At 42.2% G+C, this 13,185-nt stretch overlaps 1 protein-coding gene across 1 annotated transcript in view; it reads left to right on the top strand.

The window, feature by feature from the left end:
• The window catches only part of LOC109929415 (cytotoxic T-lymphocyte protein 4-like), a 40,475-nt gene that overhangs the window by 11,718 nt on the left and 15,572 nt on the right, over window positions 1-13,185 (top strand). The window contains exons 2-3 of the mRNA XM_020529089.2: window positions 10,699-11,055; window positions 11,570-11,617. Of these exons, the coding sequence (XP_020384678.1) occupies window positions 10,699-11,055; window positions 11,570-11,617 (405 nt within the window). The remainder of the gene's footprint in view (window positions 1-10,698; window positions 11,056-11,569; window positions 11,618-13,185) is intronic.

The raw sequence follows: 13,185 nt of genomic DNA, 5'->3' as shown, positions 1-13,185 counted from the left end.
AGAATCTGAGATATACAAGGTGTACAGCTGGATGAACACAGCAGGCCGAGCAGCAGGAAGGTTGACGTTTCGGGCCTAGGCCCTTCTTCAGAAAGGGTCTAGGCCCGAAACGTCAGCCTTCCTGCTCCTCTGATGCTGCTTGGCCTGCTGTGTTCATCCAGCTCTACACCTTGTTATCTCAGATTCTCCAGCATCTGCAGTTCCTATTATCTCTGTTGCTCCTCTAGCTTGTGTTTGGCACATAACAGGTTTTGGAGCTTGGTGCTTTATTGAAATGACAAGCAACAAGAAGGTCAAGATCAATCCTACAGACTTTTGTCTGTCTGGCTTTAAAGCATTCTGCAGTGATTACTCTAAGCACTGCTAGATATTACATCCCATGCTGGGACCTAACACGGTGCACCATTTGGCCATATGCCCACAAAGTCCATAGAATTAGAATTAGAATTAGCTTTATTGTCACTAGTCCTGCACTAATGTAGGACCCTGACTCAAAACTTTGTAGTTCAGAAGTATTTCTACCTGTTTTGGATGTGGGAGCTTAACCATTTATTTTGAGAACTCAGGTTTTAAATTGCTAATGTTTATGGGCCAATGGAAATAAGGCCCTAAATGAGAGGGAGAAATAGGACAGAGTCCATAGTCTAATCCACCTGTTCAGCCACATTGTGATATACTTCTGGAGCAGGTGGGACTTGACCCCAGGCCTTCTGGTTCAGAGGTAGGGACACTACCACTGCGCCACTGATGGAGAAAATCTGTACTCTGGCAATCAAATCAATTGGGCCTATAAAACTTCTAGGTGGTCCAGCAGACCCCATTAGTTTGTAAGCTGGGTTTCACCCAAAATTCGATTTACTAGCTCCATGAGGAAGCATTGTGAGGGTACACCCTCCAGAAAATTACATTTCTTTGCTCTCTGATTTTAAACCAGTTTTGTGTGTGGAGCATAGGAAACACTTTGATCCTTCGACGAGAGACTATCACTTATAAATGGGAGAGGAGTGGACTTAAACACACAACCTTCTGACTAACAGGCTATAGACCGAACCACGGGAGTTTACATCCTACTGTGATGTTACAATTCTCAAACAATGTGGGGAACAGTAACTTATAAGGTTGTTTCTGCACAAACAGCTGTCTAGAAAATCACTGGTCTCCAGGTCTGTTTTTCATGCAAATAAAGGGCGAGGATGGAATTAGTACAAATGACGAGACTTTTTCTATTCTACATGTGCCTCACACACTATATCGGTCAGGACGTCATATGAAGGTTAGCACCTATTATGCAGCCCTTTTCAAACTTATTTTGTGTTGTATTTGCTACAGCATGTCTTCTCAGGCAGCCTGCTGAAATATGATTCATTAAAGATTGTATCTGATTTTCTGCCAGAATGATAAGAGATAATTTTCCTTTTATTTATCTTAGAGTGAAGTCAGAAGGAGCTGTTTCTAGCCACCCCCGTTCATTCTCTGTGTTGATAGTTTGTTGTTATTGTTCTTATTTTACTAAATTTTATCTTATTTTTTAAAAAAAAGTAATAACAGTACTGTCACTACAATGTATTTTCTAATGAAAGCTGCAGGTGAGTGGGTGGAAAGCAAGTGAAATGTTTGAGCTGGGCAAGCATCAGCTAAAAGTCCCCTAATCTCAGGGAGTTTAAGCATCTTAATTAACTGGAGAGAGGGCAATGAGAGGTTTCAGTTACATTTACTTTGCAATGAAGACCACAGAGTTATTTTCAAACTATAGTAAGGAAAGTGTTTGTGCACATTCCGGTAATCTGCACAGAGCCACCTTGCTACTGGTTTTCTTGCGTCCTGGTGAGAATTTGATTTGAGAAGGTTGACCTTGTTTCTGAGTGCCGGTTGAGAGAGAAAAAAAACACGAAGAAAATTGAAGAATAACAAGACCTCGCCTCAGAATTAAGAGATTTGAAACTATTATATTTCATCTTCAATCCTCCCGGTGCCAGTTGCGGGACATGTCAGGCTCAGCGGTGGCTGCACTTCTGCGATCGACTCACACGTAGATTCATGATGGTGGTGTTTTCGGTAGAGGCAAGCTGGAGCCAAAGAATGGCGGCACAGTTCCAGCAGTGGAAAGCAGTGAAGGGACGTGAGTTTGGCCAACTGCTTTCTGCTGCTGTTGGTCTCTGTATCGGGTGAAAGAGCTTGGATCCAGGTCCATGGCTAAGCACTTACAAGAAGGATTGTAATGTTGAACTTCTGACGTTATTTTCTGTCTTTATATTGTATGTCTTGGTTTACTTCTGTGTTTTAAAGTGGCGCTAGTGTGTGGTGACATTATAGAACACTTCTCATTGTATTTGTAACAAATATACGTGACTATAAATAAATGAGTCAATCAATTGTAACTTTGGAAAGACAGGAATCAGATGTCAACAATGATATCCAAAACCTGATCCAGCTCAGGTTTCCCAGAACAAGCAGCGTATGTAGAACAGATGGACACTCATTTCACTTTGTTGTCTGTTCAGTATTAGATGATAAGTCAATAGATCACTGTTTATCTGCAAGATGCCTGATCTGGCAGAAATCAGAAAATCTCCTCAAATTTTAGCCCTTTTTGTGAAAATCCACTGATGTTGAGGTTGCTTTTCCAACTTGGAAAACTCTAGTGGGCACCATTCCCTTCACTACTGCAATGTACCGCCTGCTGGTCACCAGAGAATGTAAGTGTGAATTCTGGCAGATTGCATACTTACTGTATCTGCCCCAGCGGAATACCCTTCTAGGTCAGAACTTGACAATTACTAAGAGCTGGTCTTAATGTCCAGTCTGTCCAGCGTTGCCTTATCTCAAGATTCTGACCTAAGCTCTGATGGAATTCAGGGTTCTGATTGTCTGTGACATACTGAGTAACGTTACATTTTCCCAAGTTACCACAGAACATTTTTACTCCTCCAAAATATTGTTCATGATAAAAGTGTACAAACTCTTTGTGAGATAACACGGTGTAGAGCTGGATGAACACAGCAGGCCAAGCAGCATCAAAGGAGCAGGAAAGCTGACGTTTCGGGTCGAGACCCTTCTTCACAAAAATTCAGAAAAACTCTTTGTGATGTTGTTTTGTGTTTAAATGCTCTTTGTTTTCAGGGAGGTGGCTAATTGTAAACTCCACCTGCTAAAATAGCTGACAAAGAAAGTCAATGCTTTAAACATTGATCTGCTCATTTAAGTTGCACCCCACAATTGTTTAATCAATGGGGTGCAACTGGTGTTAAGGTAGCCAAATTGTACCTAGGAAGGTACATAGGTACAAATTGTACCTATTATGGGCGGCATGGGGGCTCAGTGGTTAGCACTGCTGCCTCACAGCACCAGGGACCCAGGTTTGATTCCACCCTTGGGCGACTGTCTGTGTGGAGTTTGCACATTCTCCCCGTGTCTGTGTGGGTTTCCTCCAGGTGCTCCGGTTTCCTCCCACAGTCCAAAGATGTACAAGCTAGGTAGATTGGCCATGCTAAATTGTCCATCGTGTTCAGGGATGTGTAGATTAGGTGCGTTATAGGGGTTGGGTCTGGGTGAGATGCTCTGAGGATCGGCGTGGACTTGTTGGGCCGAAGGGCCTTTTTCCACACTGTAGGGATTCTATGATGATTCTATGAAGGTCTCACAAGTAGAATATCAAACAAATGACTGTTGGTGAGATTTCCCCTTCCTACACTTGATAATTAAAATGTTCTGCTTGTGGTGAGATTCCGGTTGGTATTTTTCAGCTGTTCATACCAAAAAGGGCACCTCTCTGCCTTTGGACACCAGTTAGCATGGCAGTTTTCTCTTGGGGCGAGAGAAGTGCAAATGCCTACCGGAAACACAGAGAGTGGTTCAAGGGTTCAGTAGCTAGATATAAAAATGCAAGTTCCATTTATAGCTGTCAGTGGGAAATTTTAACCTTTTAAAAATGGGTGGGTTTGGATTGGATGAGAAGTAAAACTTTAAAGTTTCGAATCAGAAACCCAGCTGCCTCGAACACCCCCATTTCTGGTTTGTGGGGGGTGGCAATTGGGACTGCAGGCATTAGCACCACCCACCCCAAGATGTGCCACCCCCACTTAAACATTTTAAACAAGTCTGCATGTCTCAGACTTTTTTGCTCTTGTTCCAATTTTAATACTGGCTATCCGGGTTTCCTAGTAATTGTTGACAATTTGAAATAGGTCTGTGGGAGTGGGGGAGTTGGGGTGGAGGTGAAGATGATCTGAGTGTTAGGATGCGGTTAACCTTAATCTTCAGTTGAGCATTACTGGGATCATTTCGTATGAGCTAGATAGACCCCTGGCCACCATAGCGTAGAATTGCAGCGACCATCCATCTTTTAGGTTGGGATGAGGTGTAGTTTATTGCTGAGAGCAATCAGTTACAAGTGACATTGGTATAATGGACATTGTTGGACAGACTATGAGAATGCATATATGTCTATTTCCTTTGAGATGTGGAGCCATTATGTTTTTCTCCATCACTCAAGGGGTAGTAAAACTGTGGAATTTTCTACCACAGAAGGTTGTGGAGACTTAAGTCACTGGATATTTTCAAGAAAGAGATTGATACATTTTTAGATGTTAAAGGATACAGGAGATATGGGGAGAAATCGATAAATGGCATTGAGGTAGAGGATCACCTGTGATCATGTTGAATAACAGAGCAGGCTTGAAGGGCTGAATGGTCTACTGCTGCTCTTACTTTATAAGTAGGTCAGTCTGAGAGAGAAATGACAGTTAGAGATGGAATAACACTGCTGCGAACTCTTGAAGCAGTCTTTTGCAGAAGTAATAGCCCACTTGATAGATTGATTTCTTATTTAGTTATTATGAAACAAACTCAAACATTAACTATTTTCTGTAATACTTTGGGATTGCAAATTAAAAGTATTTAAAACAAATCATAAAGTACTATAATTAGGAAATTTATATTTTAAATTTCTGAATAAAAATAAACTGGCTGTCAGTGGATCAAAAAGTTTCTTGAAGCATGGCTCAAAAAATTACCCAGAATTTAGGACTAAACAGATCATATCATATCATTCTGTAACAACCATAAGGCCAATGTAGAAAATTAAAATGCTGAACAGTGCATTTCCCTTTTTTTCCCCAGTTGAGAAACCCAAAAGCCTTGCAGGGCAGCTGAATAAATTTCAATCATAGAGAAAGCAAAGTTGTATCAGAGAAAGAGAATTACACTCATAAAATGCATTTTCTGGGGATATCCAAAGAACTTCACATTCCTTTAATTATGTTGAAGTGTAATCACTTGCTAGCTAAGCAAACACAGTAACCAATCCATACACAGAAAGATCCCACAAACAGCGATGAGTTAGGTCACCAGTTAGATCAGTTCTGACAGTATTAGTTGATAGATAAATGTTGGTGGAGACACTTGAAAAACTCAATTGCTGCTCATTGATTAATGTAATGGACACTTTTATATTCATTACTGACGGGGTCTTGATCGACTGTCTCATTCAAGAGGTGTACTTCTGTCAATTTATCTTTACTTCAGTAGTGGCATGGCAGCCTGATTATATACTCAATTATAATGGAGGTCATAAATACACATCCTTCTGAAGAAATTTATTCTATCCCTAACTGAGTGATTCACAATGAAGAAGTTACTTGGAAAACAATCCTCCTGCACTTGGTGTGTCAAAAAGAAATTAGGCAAAATCCTGCTTTAGATCATACTTTCACTGTACACACAATGAAAGATATTGCAACATTATGTATAGGAAGTAAGATCCCACACCAAGTCAGGCTTTTTTTTTAAGAAAAGGCATTTTCAATCGATCTGACACTGTCACAAAACCTCTGGTACAGGTGGGACTTAAACCCAGTTCTCCTCGTCCAGGGGTAGGGACACTACCACTGTACCACAGAAAGGGCCCAGACTAGTTTCTCATCAACCTGTTCAGAGATGTTATTGCATGCCTCTGGCACAGATGGGACTTGAATCTGGATCTCCTGGCTCAGAGGTAGGGATGCTACCCTATACCACAAGAGTCCTTCATGTGGAGTGCATCACAAACAGTCCCCATCATGTTCTCATCCAAACACTTGCTCAAGTGCAGGTAATTTTCAATTTCAACATCCAGGCTGTGACCTCCTACAGGTTTAGAAACAAAATTCAAACCCATTGAATTAAAGGAACTGTGGCATTCTGAATTCAAAATAAGTTAAGGAACAGAAGGTAGTCAATAATGGTAACTGGTTACTTTTCAGACTGAAAGGATGTTATGTCATGCCATTCTTCAAGAGTTGGTATTGGGATTCACCACTTTCTTTGAAATGAATTCATGGCCAGAGTAATGAATAAAACGAAATGTTTCTAAGTTTGAAAATGACCCACATTATTGGACGCAGTGTTCTACAGAGTGGTGATGATCACTGGATTGCTGCTTCAGCAGTGTTCTGTATTTCTTGCCTGGTCTTTTGAGTTCAGAATCTCCAGAAATACAAAGCACAACATCCTTGGAAAACCCCATCACAGTGCTGTAGGGTAAGGGGAAGAGTTGACACCACCCTTTATTGGTATTGATTGCTGTAGGTTTAAATATCCAGTGTGAATGACAATGAACGGGTGAGAGGATGTATCTGTGAATGGGTAGGTTCAGCTGGTGGGTGAGGTGTGTGGGTGGTTGACAGTTAACTGAAGTGGTAGGGTGGCAAGTGGATGAGATGTTTGGTCATGGGGGTGACTAGTGGGTGAGGTGGATTGGTGGTTGAAGTGGTTGGTGGGTAAGGTGGTGAGTAGGGTGGTGGGTGCAAGATATGGTAGTGATTATAGGGGGAAGTGGTAGCTGGGCTAGGAGGAGTAGTCAGGATGCTGGCCAATCAGGTCAGGATGAGAGGTAGAAGGATAGTCAAAGGTAGTCAGGGGTATGGGGTGAAGTTTGGTGGGTGGACAGTTATTATTTTTGGGATGGGTTTAGCTGCACTGTTGAGCTTTAATACGGAATGTAGTTGAGTGGCTGGAGTAGGGTTGTTGGGTCAAGGATTATTCACAGGGGTCAAGGGAATTGAGAAGCTGCTGTGTGCTCTGTTTTACAGAGATATGGCTCACTCCCGCTTCACCTGACTGTGCTTACGACGTGAGAGCTTCTCAATTCACCGGATAGACCGCTTGACGTTCTTGGGCAAGGCAAGGGGCAGAGGGGCCTGCGTCCTAATCAACAACTCTTGGTGCTTGGACTTGACCATGGAGTACCCTGAGGCCTTGTTCTTCGTGGCTGGTGACTTCAAACAGACCAGCCTCAACAATGTGCTGCCAAGAAGACACATCTCCAATCCCACCAGAGGCCCGAACGCCCTTGACCATTGCTATGCCATCATCAAAGATGCCTACTGCCCCATTCCCCCCTGCATTTTGGCACATCAGACCATAAAGTTGTGCTCCTTCTCCTGGCTTGCAACCAGGGGGTGAGGATCCGGTACAGAAGGCATATATTGCTGGCCTGAAGTAATGGGAGAGCTCCTATGTGACTGCTTGGAGTCAGTGGACTGGTCCAAGAACTCAGTGGCCAATCTAAATGAGAATGCCACTACCATCACAGACTTCATCAAAAAGTGTGTAGAGGACTGCATGTCAAAGAAGTTAATCCGAGTGCTCCCCAACCAGAAACCATTGATGATCCGGGAGATCTACTCCCTACTGACATCCATGTCTGAGGTGTTTAACTTGGCAATCCTGACTTATACTGGAAATCTAGGTATGACCTTTACAAAGCCATCAGGGTTGCCAAGGGACAATACCAGACTAAGCTACAGTCCTAGACTAACCACATGGACACACATTGATTGTGACAAGGCTTACACGATGTAACAGGCCACAAAGCGAAGTCGAGTAGAATCGCTGACAGCAATGCATCCTTCCCTGATAAGCTGAATGATTTCTGTGTTTGCTTTGAACAGAAGGTCAGTGAAATAAATGTCACCTGCCCCTGACAGCCTCGGGTGTACCTATACCCACTTTCACCTTCACAGGCGTTAGATCGGCCTTCTTGAGAGTGAACCGACAGAAGGTGATCGGCCTGGATGGAGACCCCAGCTGTGCACTCAGATCCTGCACGGACCAGCTGGCAGAAGTATTTGCAGACATCTTTAACCTCTCCTCACTACCACGTGAGGTTCCCACCTGCTTCAAGAAGACCACTGTTATCCCAACGCAAAAGGAAAATTGAGCAGCGTGCCTTCATGATGACCGTGCGGCAGCTCTGACATCCATCATAATGAAGTGCTTCGAGAGGCTAGTTGTGGCACATGTCAACTCTAGCCTCCCAGATTGCCTTGATCCACTACAATTTGCCTAGCGTTGCAATAGATCCACGGCAGATGCCATCTCCCAGGCCCTACATTCATCCATGGAACATCTGGATAACAAGGACACCTACATCAGATTCCTACTTATTGACTTTAGCTCCACCTTCAACAATATAATTCCAACCAAACTCATTTCCAAACTCCAAGACCTAGGTCACTGCTTCTCCCCTCTGCAATTGGATCCTCAACTTCCTGACCCACAGACTATACTCAGTAAGGACAGGTGACAACACCTCCTCCACAATAATCTTCAACACTGGTGCCCTGCAAGGCTGCATACTATATTCCTTATACACTCATGACTGTGTGGCCATTTACGAATTTGCTGATGATACTACCGTAGTGGGTTGAATCTTAAACAATGACGAGTGTAGGAAAGAGATAGGGAGCTTAGTGGCATGGTGTAAAGACAGCCATCTCTCTCTCAATGTCAGCAAAACCAAGGAGCTGGCTATCGACTTCAGGAACAGAGTGGAGGACACACCCCCTGCCTGTATCAATGGTGCTGAGGTGTGAGATCTTCAAGCTCCTAGGAGTAAACGTCTCTAACAATATGTCCTGGTCCATCCACAGATGCTAAGGTCAAGAAAGCACACCAATGCCTCTACTTCCTGAGAAAGCTAAGGAAATATGGCAACTGCTCTGCCCAATACCACAAGAAATTAGAGAGAGTTGTGAACACAGCCCCGTCCGTCACGAAAACCAGCCTTCCTTCCATTGACTCCATCTACACTTCTCACTTCCTCAGGAAAGCAGCCAACATAGTCAAAGGCACCTCCCACCCTGGTTACACCCTCTTCCACACTCTTCCATTGGGCAGAAGACACAAAAATTTGAAAACACATACTAATAGATTAAAAAGCAGCTTCTTCCATGCTGTTATCAGACTTTTAAACGGACCTCTCATATATTAGAATTGATCTATTTCTGCACCTTCTCTTTAGCTCTCACATTATATTCTGCATTCTGTTCCATTACCCTGATGTACTCATGTAAGGTGTGATTAGTCTGGATAACACACAAAACAATATTTTTCACAATATCTCGGTACATGTGAAAATAATCAAATCAAATCAAACCAAATCACATGAGATAGTCAGAGTGGTAAGTTATGGTGAATAGTTGGGATTTGCCCAGGAGCTAGACTATAACTTTCCTGTCTTACTTTTCCAGGGTAACTATTCATGTAAATATATCAGAATTGTCTAAACTCCCAGCTTCAGAATAGAATTGGATACGTTTGTAGTACGCTCAAGGAGAAGGGGGATTGCCCATTGGAAGTTCAAGCCTCCCCTTCAATTCCCAAAAAGGTCATGCATCCAGACTCCTACAGAGTACCAATGCATATCTCAGGTTGTACATTCTGCCTCTGACATCCAGAACTTGGATGGTTTGGACCATCATAAACATTGTGGAGGGATGGTAACAGACTTCAGAAGGACATGTGACTGGTGAACTGGGAAGATACATAACTGAAATAATTAATGCAGATAGGTTTGAAGTAAAGTGGCAGGAAAAATGAAGGGGGGGCGCAATACAAACTTATTTTTAGCCAGGAATAAAAAGAGTAGGGTGTATATATTATACATGAATCTCTGAAGGTGGCAGGTCAAATTGAGAAGGCTTTTAAAAATGCATAAGAGATTTATTAATAGAAGCATACAGCCATCGTACAAAAGCCACAATTTATACCAAATTATACCAATTTATAAAATTTTAGTTAGGTCCTAGATGGAGTATTGTGTTCAATTCTGGGTAAGGCTGATGGCAGAAACATAATTGTACATATTATACTGGTTGGTATCCCACAGGTGTTTAATATACACCTTTATTAACACTCATTTCCCTTTAGTTCAGTCATTAAACTCATTACTTAAAACAACCACACTTTGAAAGGATTTTAGGGCCTCAAAGAGTATACAGAAGAGATTCACTAAAATGGCACTGGGACATTATTCCAGCCTGTTCGATTTACTTAATGGGGAATGATCTTCTAAGGATAGAGAATGATAAGAACACATTCATGTGGTCCATTTCCATTACAATTCAGTAAAAAGGGAACGCTCCATTCCTAATGATCTTGTCATTTGGATGAATTGTTGAAAAGAAGCCATGCTGTTTGTTTTTATTGTTCAGGTGGATGTTCAATTTGTAAGTGAGCATCAAGTTGTCCAGGCAAATATGCCTTCTGCAATCAATATCACATAAAATATTTTATTTGATCATTCGTTGTTGGAAACATTTTAGATGGCTGAGTGCATACAGTTGCATGAATAACTGAAAACAATAGGGGGTGATATTTGAAAGATTCTTATACAAAGACTGAACATTTCAATCCTTGTGCATTTTCTTTTCCTTACAGTTGGGAACAGTGTAATTCTTATGGTTACACAGTCTCCACCTCTCCTTTCTGCAATGGAAGGAGAGACAGCAACAATGACTTGTTGGATTAATAGCTCCAGTTTGGAACGGCGGATTGAATGGAGCAAAGTTTTATCAGAGCAAAAGACTCTAGTTCTGACATCCAGAGGGAACATAACGATGCCTTACCTGGATTACACCGAAAGGATGAAACACTCTCTCAATGATACAGTTAGCACTTTGTCTATTTCCCAAATAAACCGGAATGACACTGGAATGTACTTTTGTGAGGTATTAATTGAGATTCCTCCACCAGTGGTCAGAATGTCTGGGAATGGCACTCACCTGCACGTCCAAGGTATGTGTTATTTGTAAATGATCGCTTTTTGGCTATTAAAATGAATAGATAAGATTATGATAGGAAAAGACCGCTTGGTCTTTCTAGCTTGTCCCATAGAGCTATGATTCTTCAGTAAGTAAGATATGGGTGCTCCCTGTCAATCAAGCAATCTCTGAGTAAAAAAGCAGGTATAACTCCTGGGGCAATCGGGGTCCAAATACCTGAAAAATTCCTCTCCAACATGTTTAGCCATTTGAATCCAGTCCAGCAGACCACATTGACCCTGATTTATATTATAGAATATTGACCTCTTGGAAGAGCTCCAAACTGCTCTCATTTTCGGAAAAACTGTGATTGAATGTACACTCTGGCAACCTGTTCCATATGCTCTCTATTCTTACTTAATTAGTTGTTTATTCTCAAAGTATTTCACAACTGAGAAAGTATGTTAATTTAGCAAACAGTCTAGTTTTGAGAACTCTGAGTTTCACTATTATAACAAATTGAATAATACATGTACTTGTTATTCCAGTTGTCAACAATGAAATGGCAGTGTCTTCCAATGACAACACAACTGGTGGTATGTGGCAATTTCCTGTTTATAATTACGAAGATGCAGCATAATGATTTTCTTCATCCAGTATCTTGGTCTGCATTGTGTGCTGGTGGCAGATCCAAGATTTGATGGTATTTTGGTGTAAGATTAGCTTCAGCAGACCTTTTGGCTCTGAAATGGGGTGGGAAAGGTTAACACTGGTTCCTGCTCACTGCCCTGTGACTCTCGCTAGAAAGTGTAATGGGCACTCCCTTACAATATACTGCGGATAAAAAGTATAAATTGATTCAATTTTTTTGAAGCAAAGATTCAGGCAAACATTTAAAATGAGGCTTAATTTTACAACAATGGCAGTGTTTATGAGTTCAAATCCCAAATTGTGAAGCCAAATTCATTAAATCTGATATTCTTGTAGCTAACATTAAAGTGAACAACTGAAGATTTCCATATAAAACCAACTGCTTATCTCATATACCTTGGCAAACTGCTCTTGCTTGATTTTTGGGGCCACAGGGCGTGCGATTTGCTTTGATGGTCAGAAACAGAAGGAAGACAGGAGTGGAACTGTTGGAGTACAGGGAATTGGGTTCTGAATTAATGGATATTGCAGACAAATTAGTTGATCTTGGGCAGGCTGACTAGAAAGGAATTGTGATGGCTGCCTTCTTCTTGCTCCTCAGCTACATACCTCCTCTGTTGTGAGTGGCACAGGTTCTTCCTCACAATGATGAGGAGTGTGAAGCTCACTCCATACTCCATCAGAGAACCCCTACAGTGTGGAAGCAGGCCTTTTAGCCCACCAAGTCCATATGAACCCTCTGAAGAGCATCCCCCCACTCCCCCTACCCCACCCCCCCATCCTATCTTTGTAATCCTGCATGTCCCATGGCTAACCAACTTATCCTGCACATCCCTGGACACTGCAGGGCAATTTAGCATGGCTAGTGCACCTAACCTGCATATCTTTGGACTGTGGGAGGAAATCAGAGCATTGAGAGGAAACCCACATAGACATAGGGAGAACTTGCAAACTCTATACAGACAGTCACCCGAGGCTGGATTTGAACCTGGGTCTCAGATGCCATAAGGCAGCAGTGTTAACGACTGAGCCATTGTGCCTCCCCCATTAGGAGCAATAGGATTTTTTCTTGACTAGTCTGGGCTGTGATAACTCTAATTCCACTCCCTAGTGATTTCTTCTATCACAGCTGATGTGGTTATTTCAATGCTGCCAATGTGGTATGTAGGATGTGCCCCACAGATATGAGGCACATCACGAAAAGATCATCCTCATTGATCAAAAAAAACCAGCCAAGGTTTGTTGTGGTGGCTCAAAGTTGATGACACAGCAGACTGCTGTGGAACAAAGAGTTCATGACTGCTGCTAGGATACCAGGCATTTACCTGCACAATATGGTCGCAGTGGATTCTCCCTTGGTTATGAGGAAGCTCAGAATTTTAACACAGCACTCAAAAAGTGGCACCTTTGACAGTGAGAAGCCTGCAATCCTCATGAAGCTCCATGCTTATTCCATCAGTGACAAGAGAGAACATAATTTATTCATTTCTCCTGGAATCCAGAGCCTCAGTGG

This window comes from Rhincodon typus, chromosome 29 (assembly GCF_021869965.1).
Source record: "Rhincodon typus isolate 14 chromosome 29, sRhiTyp1.1, whole genome shotgun sequence".
Classification (NCBI taxonomy): domain Eukaryota; kingdom Metazoa; phylum Chordata; class Chondrichthyes; order Orectolobiformes; family Rhincodontidae; genus Rhincodon; species Rhincodon typus.
The sequence above is the reverse complement of the archived record's forward strand: the minus strand, read 5'-3'. Positions and strand labels throughout refer to the sequence as shown.